Below are 12,219 nucleotides of genomic sequence, written 5' to 3'. Positions count from 1 at the left end.
AGGTGAACTGGCATTAAATCGATATAAAATAAAACTATATTATATGTTCTACAACAAAGAGAAAAAATGTTGTAAATCTAACCATCTGTAGTTAATAAGCAACCCTGTGAGAGTTATTGAAATTCACATTGGTAAATTAAATACAACTTTGACCTTAAAATATTTTGAAAAATGTGGTTAAACTTAATATCAATCTGAACTACTGAATCATTTAAATGAATATATTTATATATATATATATGTATGTTCACTACGTAACATTAGAAAACAGTACTTAAAAACCATTGTACACAAACATATATTGCGTGAACAGGCTGTAGACGGTAAGAACTTATGAACATCTTTAAAAAAGTTAAAAACAAAATATCATGTCTCCTATCGCATTTTTCTGTTTTTCTGATATTTGAATTGTATCAGAGTATAAAAAAGACAATGACAAATACGTTTAAATCTTAAAAAATTGAAAATAATCATCTTAAAAAAAAATGTCAATATTGAATTTCATTACAAAAAATTAATGACAACAACGACGAGGTTTTTTTTTTGTTGCCATCAGATCAAAGAATTTCCAATACGATTTCAAATCCCCCCTAAAAAATAAGATTGAAAAATGTGCGATAACTTGTACTGTATAAATTTTCGGTCCCAAAGGTGTGTCTTTCCTTTTCTTCAGTGGAATTTTTAACCGTGTTCTTTAAAATTGCAGCAAACCATTCTGCACTGTGTAAAACCACATACACCACTAGACCATGTTGGCTATACACAAATATTGTTTTCGTTAGTCAATTGATAAACCCGATGTGTTGTTGAATTTTATGTAACTGCATGGCAAGTATTTATCATCCTTTCCCATGGTCAACCCTGGTGTCTTTAATGATATTTTACGAATGATATGCATGCCACACTATATAGCTACATCGTGTACTGTGTTACAAGTCTAGATTAAGCCATCGAAAAATGGTATCGATTGTCCAATAAACACTATATTTTACATAGCTCAGTTGGTTTAGCTGTCTAGCTGGTATGATAGAGTATATGGTAGATTCGCTACGATGTAACAGGAGCATGGGTTAAATTCCAACTGACCAGAGGAAGTCATAGCATTGTTGCCTACATTTGAGACGCAGTATTTATACACTGTTGGGTAAAAAATATGGAAATGTTTTTTTCACAAGAATAAAGAATAATATTGCAACAAGAAACAGTGTTTTATTTGGAAAAAAATACATTTGGATTGACAAAATTTAATTTGTTACCATAATTGGAGGTTTTAAGTGTTGTCTTTTAAATCATGCTGCATTTCAGTACTTCTAAATTCATAATAGTTCTATGCTCTCAATCTAATCTCACTTTACAAAAATGCGTCATGTGAAAACATCGCAGAAGTGTGCGATAACTTGACCTGTATATTATCTGTATGAGAGACCGCAATACGTTAACAGTAAGATGGCAGAGTCAAAATAAAAAAGGGTGAAATATGAAATTGAAATCTAAAAAAAACTCTTTTCAATTTCACATTCGAAAAAAAGAATATAAAGATGTCAAAAAATGTGCATGTGACCTTTTTTAACTTCAACATTGAAAGTTGACTATTTCGAAATTTCCTCTCCAAACCGTTTCGAAAGTGTTCAGGCTGAAATATAAGTCAACCTGCGTCATAAAGTAATAACAGTGATGACACTCTGTTATCTTAGAGAAATATTACGTGCTGTCTCATATTACGGATTTCGAAGCAATATGACAAACTATTTTCAACAAACTCCCTTTATGCACCTTCTTAAAAAAGTAAAAATATGCGTGTTTGTTAATGTTAAGTGGATCACATCGCCCATTCATCCTTCCTTGTCAAATTGATTCTATGTATTAGGTACCACAATGGTAGATGACACAGTCATTGATTAATAAAAATATTTAAATCAATGAATGTTAAAATATCGATGAAACGCGTGATCCATGTCTATAACTAGTGTTTAATGTTTTTAGAATTAAATGTCTTTTAAACGAACCATTTTTTTTCTTAAAGTATTTTTATACAGACAAAATTCAAATGATCTTCTAACTCTACATTCAAATGCATTCAATCTAAAAAAAAAAGTAGAGTTAGTATATCTTGAATTATCTCATGTCTATAGATAAATAGAATTAATAGATTTCGAAATTTAAATACTCAATTAAATACAAAAAAAATAAATAATTAAAATACAAATAAAAAAGGAAGCTGGAAAAGTTGGTTTGTTTTACCATTTTATTTCTTCATAGTTTCGATTAATATTTAAGTTTCTGGTAAACAGTTTTTCTCGCTACATTGGTTGCCTTCGGCTGTTGTCTGCTCTATGGTCGGGTGGTTGTCGCTTTGACATATTCATCATTTCCTTTCTCAATTTTATTATTTTTAGCAATGTCTAAAATAATTTTTTATATTAAGTAAGACAACTGAAATGTTTTAGGATATTACATTTTATCTTACCTCCGATACATTTCTGCGAAAATGATTGTTTAAGAGCAACCTCGAGGAGATCGTGTATATTCTGTATATTCCATATTAGGTTAGTAAGGTTCCTTATTAGGTTAGTAGTGGAGTTGTGTCCCTTTATACAAACAACACGGTGGTGAGAAAAAAATCTTACACGTTTCAACGGCTCTTGATACATGTAACCCTCATATTCATACACATGTTGTAATAAAAAAGCAGATTAAGGTAACACGATACCGAATGACGTTACGCCACGAGTTATCGTTCCTGACGTTATCGAATAACGTTCACACTTACAAGTCAATGCAGCAGGTTCTGACTGCAATCACAAAGTGATTTAATTATAATAAAAACTATATTTTTGATAACTATGTGACATTTTAAACGGTAACATTTGCCGAGAGTTTTAATGCAATACGTTACGGTTAACTTTTCGATGATGATGATAGATGATCATAGATTGCTTTATCGTTTTCCGGCAATTTTTCTGCTCATTGTTAACCATTTAAAAAATGCATTACTTTACTTTTAATTTATATTCTGGTTCTTTAATATTTAAGCATCTGCACGATTTATCTATATAATTATGTTCTTATGCAAAATAGACTGAGTTTTATCACTATTATTTTATTCTTAGTTTATTTATGCAATAAATACTTTTGCATGATGCACGCCGTATTCCCACGAATTTTTGTTTTGAAAATAGAAATCTTATCTAAAGAAACTTAGGATGATGTGTGAAAAAACAGGGAATTGTCCAACTATTAATTCGTGTGAAAATGCTCGGGCAAAATGAAAAAAGGAAATTTATCTGGATGAGAATACGAATAGAATAAGGCGTAAAAAGCACAATACAAGCAGAAACTCATATATATATATATACAGAAAATAGTTTGTTAGTATAGAATGTAAAAAAAAGTGGTTTAACTTGGTTATTTTGCCGAAAAACATTCCAAGTGTTAACAATCTCATTGGTATGTACAGAGTAAATCCGATATAGTTTCGGAAACATTTTTAAAATAAAGTGCTAGCTTTGTAATATTATAGACTAAGTCTACACGAGACAGGCAGCATAATATACCCTAATTTTTCAGTGTCAGTCCAAATTTTCTCAACCATCTTCCTTAATCGCCCCTATTAAAAAATCTATCTAGTATAATTGTAAATAGTGTAAACTTGACCTCTAATTTGTTCTCTTCCTGAACGTGCATGCAATATTTGCCACTGGACGTTAACATGGTTAAGCAACCAAAAATCAATCCTACAATTTTCATTCGTCACTTGAAACTTCATTTGTTAAAATTTAAATCATTGCCTCTAAATTTTCCAAGAAATTGATAAAGTTTACGAATATTTACGCCATTCGAAATATCTACGTTACTACTTGCTAATTATGGAAGTGGGGTAGCATGAGACAGTACAAGTACAAATAAAACAAAAAAACATATGGAACATGTTATTTGTACAACAGTTGGCTGTCAGAATGATATATAGAGATATGGGGTATGCATTTAACGACATCAAAACCAAAGACATCAAGCAAATTGTGACTAATTGTAATTGGACGAGTATCTTTTTTTTCTAATTTGTAGTTTTAGTAAACGTTGGTCCCCTAATTAGGAAAATTTTGATAAGTATAATTATCACAGTAATATTTCAGTCTCCTTGTACCTATGTGTTAAACAATGTTTAAGTCCTAAAATCTTTAAAAATCTGTTCTTCTAGAGAAAATTCAAATCATAATGAAATATGGAGGTGCGTTAAAATTGCCAATTAATCAACTTTCCACCAAAGACAAAATGACGGAGAGGTTACCTTGCTACATCGCTATGTTTCATTTTAGATCTTTAAATTACCATTCCGTTATATGAACTGCATATTCAAAAATATGTTTTGTCACCAAAATCCTAATAGAGCACGTATGTCATCATGTTGTTTCATCCGTGTCCGTTCTACCGCCAATCCAGCACTTGGTGTATATAGGCTTTATACGGCTTGTTATTTAGGACTAGTCTTTTTGCTCCAGGTTTAAATTATGTACCTGGTGTTACTACTAATATTAAAGGTGCGCACATTTTCTGGATTTTCTTCATTTTTTGTTCATGACAGATTGCTGGATAAGGCGTTAATTTTGATAAAATATGAAAGGCACACAGACTCCGACTTACATCTCTTACATGTGGAATTTCAAGCTGGAACTTTTATATTTCGTCTTTGCAGTTTGTTTTACTTATAAAGAATGCAAGATTTGTTTCGTAAATATTTTTCAACAAATGACACTGTTGAACTTTGTGAAATTTTGCATACAGTTTGCAAGGTTTGTCCGACTTGCTGAGCAACCAACTCATACATTTACAGCACGCAGACTACGCTAAACTAATATATGTAGCAAGTGAAGAAAATGACGGCTGTTTATCATTTTTGTCGAGCCTTCGAGACTAAGCGATCCTGCATTCCGTCGTCGTCGGTGTCGTCGTCGTCGGCGGCGTCCACAAATATTCACTCTGTGGTTTAAGTTTTTGAAATTTTAATTACTTTCTTAAACTATACTGGATTTCTACAGAACATGGACAGAAGCTTGTTTATGATCATAAGATAGTATCCAGAAGTAAATTTTGTAAAAATAAAATTCCATTTTTTCCGTATTTTACTTTTAAATGGACTTAGTTTTTTTCTGCGGATAAACATAACATTCACTCAGTCTGCAGTTAAAGTTTTTAAAACATTTATTAGATTCATTAACTATCCTAGATTTTTAACAAACTTGTACAGAAGCTTCTTACAATCATAAGATAGTATCAAGAGGAATTTTTTTATGATTTTTTTCCTCATTTTGGTTGAGCCTGCGATTTACAGCAAAAGTAGGCGAGACACTCAGTCTGGGTTCCGCGGAACCCTTACAAATTTTTTATATGTATTCGTCATTTGATAAGTGACTTTTAAGTTTTGAACTTTTCTTTGAGTTTTGTTTTTAAGAATGTGTATTTTATCAGAATCATTATTTTTCCTCATAATATTCACAACTAACAGAATGTTAAACCTTTTTTGACTGATGCATCAAATGTGTCTTTTATTTTAACATCTGTTTCCAAACTTGTATTGTATCGTTTCGAACATGCATGAACTATTCGCCACTGAATGTTAAACAACCATCAAAAACCGAGCAATTCTAATTCTAAAATCAAATTTTTAAAGGACTCTATTTCTGTATGGATGAAGCAACCACACCACCATTGTCTTAAATGATGGAGTTAAAAACTCAGTAGTTCAAAGGAATCACACATTTTTCATGTTATTTTCACATGAACTTTACAAAAATATGAAGGTATTTTTCATGATTTTAATGAAATTTAAGAAGAAAGATATTATTTGAATAATCTTATTATAAAAAATTACGCATACTTAACGTGTACCAAACTCTGGTGATTTATGCATGAACTATCGTATATAAGATTCACGTGGAACCAACCAGTTCAAGATCGTTTGGTGTAAAAATCAGACGAGATTAATATGTTAATTCATGTGAGTGAAATTTCCAGGTGCAGGACGAAATAAATTATATCAGCAAAATGCATATTGCATTACTAGGAAATTTACGAAACCAGACAGCGGAAATGAAAATAAAATAAACACCATTCAGATCCGGACACATACTTTTTTTCTATATCTCTGAATAGTTATACCTTAACGTTACATTCTGCATTCAACAACGTCACACGTTTTCGGTCCATTTCTAAGGGTATCAATCAACTTTGAAGCCATTTATCTCAAAAACAAGGATGGTGACCTATGAGTTTAGATACGTGTATGGATTCAGTATGCAATTCTGGATATTATGTTAGTTTTTGGTTTTTCTCCGTATATTAGAACATAGCCATTCATTGGAAAATCTAAATAGGAGAGCCGAAAAAAGGGCATTTCCCCTCTATAACTAGGTAAAATTCACGCCAGAATTGACGTTTTCTTATGAAAATACCAAGAAAACAAAAATGGTGACCCCCATTTTTTATTACATATTCCGATGTAACTCGATAAAAAGAACACGTGTGCCAAAAAGTTTGGAAATCGGGAGATATGCCATTCGGTATCGTGTTACCTTAAGTTGAGTTCCTGGTTTTTTTTTAAAGACCGTTTCCCTAAAATCATTGGTAACATACATGTGTACGATTATTTCATTTTACCCGTAGACAGTTATTGAGACAATTGAAATGCTGATTTGATGCACAAATAAAACAAATGATAGTCTTCCGAACCGTTATAAACTTAATAACTTGACTATTTATAGAAATCAAACAAGATACATTTGCGGGCAAAATATAGGTTATATTGCTTGAAATCCAAAGAGCTGTTATACATTAACACTTATCAGTTCCTGTATGGTATTGTCTGTGAATTATGAGATCCTCACAACCTGTTAAACACTGAACTACGAACACCGTCGAATATTGAACTTGATTAACTTATTTTTATAAAGGCATAGGGGTCGCGATAGGCGAATGCTTGTCTTATCAGTCATTTTCGGTAAATAGATCCACTGATTTTGCCATCAAAACATTAGATTAAAATGCCACTAGAACGATGTATGTAGCTGGTGTACTAAGATATCAGCCTTTATATTTCTTCCCTGAAGATTTTACAAGCTCAGAAGAAATCAACACTCATCCCTGATGTTGACATACATATTTTTGATTTGGTCATTTGCTGTAAATTTGATATATATAAATTTATTTAAGTTATTCAAACAATTCTGTTTTTATTTAACCGAGGGCATAAAGGCCCTGAGGCTGATTTGGCACAATTGAAAGTTTGATCTTTTCCATTGAATGATCTACAACTTTAAAATTGATTTAATCATCCAACTGTTTTAATTTGAGCACCACATTTTGGTTTTAAGTAGATGAAAAGCGAGTCCGACGCACTAAAAAAAAATTTCTTCGTGCATTCATTAAATTGTACCAAAAATACAGATATAAAAGAAATGATTGACTTACTAACCCCTATTACCTAATTTATGTGAGTATTTCTAAAAGTCAAATATATGGTACATTATACACCTAATAAATGGTAAAAACTAACGTAAACCTTCATGGTCTCATTAATATAAGAAATTGGTATAGAGGAAACACAGGAAATTTGTTTTTGAAAGAAGCATTGCAATTGGTCATATAAGACATGTTGTAAAGATAATAATATGACTTTTCTAGTAGCTTTATATTTTTGGTTCAGATTTTTTCGTTATATTGATAGTGTTCAATGCTTTATGTATCTTCAAAAGAGGGCGAACTACGATTCACTTAAGGATCATTCAAAGTCTAAAACCGAAGACGATCTGGCAACCAAATGGAAATAAACGAAAAAAGACGAAAATAATAAAAAAAAAAAAACCAGCCTACAAATCACAATAAAAACAAATACATTCTAAGTCGCACGATGACATACCAAAAGCTGGCGATTATAATTAGATACTCATGAATGGTAATAAGATCATAGTTTCGTAAGAATAAATTGGGTGAAATGTCGAATTATAAGATGTCATATTCTATGACAAGAAGACGGCATTGTGTTTATTATATAATGTCAATTACATTGTTGTTAATGTAAGACCTATGACCGCACATACGTTATTAATTCTTCATTTCGTTAAGATATAGGAAGATGTGGTACATATACCAATCCGCAAAGGTGACATTATAATCCATATACAAGATGTGATTATTTACAATTCAGTTTACATTTATATATAGATAAATCGCTAGTAGAATAATTTGCACAAGTTTTTTCTACTACCAAAAGTTGAAGGTCTGTTTGATATCTTTGTAGTTTATCTGTTTTCAAATTTCATTCATCGATTATAAACAGAAATGAAGGTACAATGTAACAAACAAAATCTGAGGAAATAGCATAAAATACCAAAAAAACAAGACTGTCAGGTTGGACAGGATGCACATCTCCTTCGAATCGATGCATGACTTACCAGTCTTTCTTTCAAATTAGATACTTCGTATTTACTGCATTCACACCAATAAGGAACGCTCAAGAAACATGTGTGAAAGCCGCGGATGTATAAGAACCGATACAGTTAAAGAGCTGTTTTGTGAAAATATACCTCAAATAAAAGTCTAAAAACATGTTAAAATACCAACTACTAAGCCTAGTATGATACACCTGGGGACTAATAGTCCAACAGCATCGTTATTGATCCAGTGCTGTAAATAAAATAAAAATAAAAAACATTTAAAATATTTAAAACTTATGTGTAAACCATGAAATAGTACTGTAAGCGATATCGTCGTTATTCTAATAATGAACACACACTTTAAAACCTTACAAATGCCAACCTCTAAAAATATAAATTCTTTACGTTTTGCTGTGATTATTTCAATATCAACTGTTGCCGTGCAAAAATGTGAGTATTACTCATTAAATCATCATGTTTTTTTTATTTAACAGAAACTGAGTACGTGACACAGATATATCAAATCAATTAAGTATCATCGGTACACCATAAAAAGTACATAAAAGAGCATATATAAATATCAGCCAAGGAAAGTAATTTACTCTTACATAAGGGTTTACTAGATTACAAAAACACACGAATGAAATGATATGGGTTATTTTATTTGCTAATGAGTAGTTCATCTCATGTTTATAATCCTACGTGTCAAATAAAACCAGCTGTGATCGTTGTTTTACCAAACAACATAGATTTTTTATGATCAAACGTTTAAATAAGAAGAAATAAATAATATTTAACTTTTCACATTTATGAGTATCAGTCCTACCCTAACAGATATATTGTCACACGACGTCGTCTTCATTTATGTTTGTGTCAATAAATCATTTTTCTGTGACGCGTTAGATCATACTTTGCTATTTCTGCAGAAAAATGTATATTATGGCTTTGATTGACGTCTCATAGAGATTTTATATTTACATGTTCTGAAATCAAAATTTATTTTATGGGATTTAATTTAATATCAATAAATGATATAATTTAAAGAATTGACGAATATTCTTAATTTGAGGTTGCAAGGGCACTATTATGACACTTATCATATCTAAGAGGTTTATTGGATATCAAATGTATTATTTTGTCTAGACATCAGCCTTTCTATGATAACCTACCTTATTGCATTGAATAAAATAAAACAAAAATGTTTCAAGGTCGACAGCGTGTTTACCTTTTGATCTGCATAGTGGATCATGGATAGATTTTATATTAATGATATTTTAATACCAAACATTTTATTGTTGAAATTGACTTCTTTCCTCTACAGAATTGTAAAAGAACTAAAGGTACCAGTGCGGTAATATTGACTCGGCTATTGGATCTTTCAACGAAAACCTATTTATTGGAAAACTGATCAATTAACTTACCTGGAACTAATGGGATACGAAGGTAGAAATAGCAGAAAGAAATTTGTTGATGTACGTATCGTTCGTAGCAAAACTGGACATGCTATACTAAAAGGATGTTCATTTTATAATTGGACTTTGGACCGAGATTTACGGCGGTTATCCAAAGATGTAATTGATAAAATTAACACAATAAATTATCGGATGAGACTCGTGTCGTTACAGTCTGCAAACAGAATGAAAAGAAGTGAAAAGTTAGTTAAAACTTTTGATTTACCACCTCTTAAACCAAAACAAGTTACGATAGCTTCTGCCGGTAAGGATGATAAAAAGATTGTGGATGCAAACAATCCAAAACAATCGGACTATAAAAAAGGATATAATCATTTGTTAGGACTTCGACAAGACATGAGGTCTACATCTCCATCTGATGGGAGGGATTATAGGAAAATGTTTTATTCCCCTGCACCTCGGTCCGACCAAGATTTTGAAGATGAAAACGAGGACCAAAATGTTTCATTGATTGAGGAGCAATCTGGTAGTAATCCCCATATCAAAGTTGAAAAATGTGATGAAAGACTTCCACCAGTGGGGAAACCAGTTCAGGGTCCTCCGGAATATGCTCAAAAGAAACCAGAAAGAAGTGCTAGCTCGAATAGTTTAGAAGTCCCATCACCAATGATGAAACGACGGAGCCAAGATGGGAAGTGCGTCACAGTTCTTACTCCTAATATACAGTCTAATTTTAGTCATTCCGAAAGCAGTATTGTAGATGCCATTAAGCAAGATGACGATGCTACTTTTGAAAAGGGAAGTAACTCAATTATAAAGCCTTTGACAATTACATGTGGTAAGCCAAGATCAACAGCTAGAGGTCAAACGTCAAATCATTTAACGACAAAGAGGACAGTTTCAAGATCTCTATCACCGCGGCCGAGGTTAACAAATAGGACACAAGCTACACCAACCTTGGTGATTAAAGGATCTAATTCTCCGAATTAATATGCAATATACATGTACACATGTGCAATGTACATATTTTGTTTGTTATTGTTGAACCAATAATCTTAAGGTAGTGTTTGTATGCATATTATGTAAATGCCATGTATTTATAAATCTATAATATATACAAATATTATCAATACATCACTATGGAATCAAACAATTATCTGTAAAGCGGTGAAATCAATATCCTAATTGCTTGTGTCAATTGTTTAAAACACATAATATCAATGGATCTAGGAGATATTAAAAAGGGATTAAGTAATAACTGTAAGTACACACAGACTGAATACTGCTGATTCCATAAAGCCAACAGGGTTACAGTCCTATTTTGTGGCGACTTATGCTCTGTCATGGATCTTAAATTCTCGATAATCTGGTTTAATTGTCTTCTGCTATGTATTAGACATACTGATTTTTTTTGTCAAGAATGTACAAATATTTTTTCACAGAAATGTTCGTTTGCGACTGTCTGTAGCAATAAAAAGATTCTGGACCCTTTTTTTTGCAAAAAGGTCACTGTAAATGTTGGTATGACATCATCAACATATTTTAACCCTAAAAGATAATTTACACATTCATATTAAAGTGTATATATAAAAAGTTAAATAACACCCTTATCAAATTGCATTATAGAAAGCTCTAACACATTCAACGAATTGCCAAACAACTCTCGTTTTCCTGACTTGGTTCAGTCATTGCATAACGTAGATATCCAGTAACCAATAATGTTATCTTCACAAAGTCTTGTTTTTTTAATCTGTATATCAATAACTAGGTGTAAAAAAGCTATTATGGCAGTTCTGTTTATGATTTATGAACATCGGTTTAGTACTGTTGCCTTTTTTTTTTAAATATAATACTGGAAGCCTAATGCAATTATGTAAGGCAAAACTCAAAAATATAAAAAGTGATGAATGACAGTTGTAAACGTATTATTTGAGAAACTGATAACTACTTTACTGATTATAGGACTCAAAATAAGTGGCATTATCATACATTTTCCAAATAATTCTAAGTCCTTGAGAAACGTTTTGGGAGTAATTTCTCATATTATAGAACTTAGATATGCGAAAAAGGAAAACTTTATCTCTCAATATCAGTTTCGTGGTTCTTATATCAATAACAGTTTGCGTTAGGTCAACAATTTTAATGCAGTATACATGTTGTACCAATATATTGTGTCATTGTATATTGGTTATATACCTGTATACAACATAATCTACAAATCTATTTATTTAAGTATTTTCTCTGGTCGTTGTTGTTTAAGGTTTATTTATTGAAGCTATTTGAACGCAGGAAATATTGTGATCTTACTTGACTCTACAATTATTAGTAATACTTATAATCTACAACTCCTGTATGTGCCTGATTTCTCATAGGGTGGG

The 12,219-nt window shown here is 31.4% G+C and overlaps 1 protein-coding gene across 1 annotated transcript; it reads left to right on the top strand.

Moving 5' to 3' along the window:
- Window positions 1–278: 278 nt before the first annotated feature.
- Window positions 279–11,196, top strand: LOC134681927 (uncharacterized). Its single transcript, XM_063541554.1, has 2 exons — window positions 279–323; window positions 9,751–11,196. Exon 2 carries the CDS (start codon window positions 9,860–9,862, stop codon window positions 10,829–10,831), a length of 972 nt encoding a protein of 323 aa, XP_063397624.1. The 5' UTR covers window positions 279–323; window positions 9,751–9,859; the 3' UTR covers window positions 10,832–11,196.
- Window positions 11,197–12,219: the final 1,023 nt, after the last annotated feature.

This window comes from Mytilus trossulus, chromosome 8 (assembly GCF_036588685.1).
Source record: "Mytilus trossulus isolate FHL-02 chromosome 8, PNRI_Mtr1.1.1.hap1, whole genome shotgun sequence".
In the NCBI taxonomy this organism is placed as follows: Eukaryota; Metazoa; Mollusca; class Bivalvia; order Mytilida; family Mytilidae; genus Mytilus; species Mytilus trossulus.
Note: the sequence above shows the minus strand (reverse complement) of the source record. Positions and strands in the feature narration are given on the sequence as shown.

Excerpts from the sequence above, each read along its gene's own strand:
- LOC134681927 (XM_063541554.1), top strand. The coding sequence starts at position 9,860 with ATGGGATACGAAGGTAGAAATAGCAGAAAGAAATTTGTTGATGTACGT.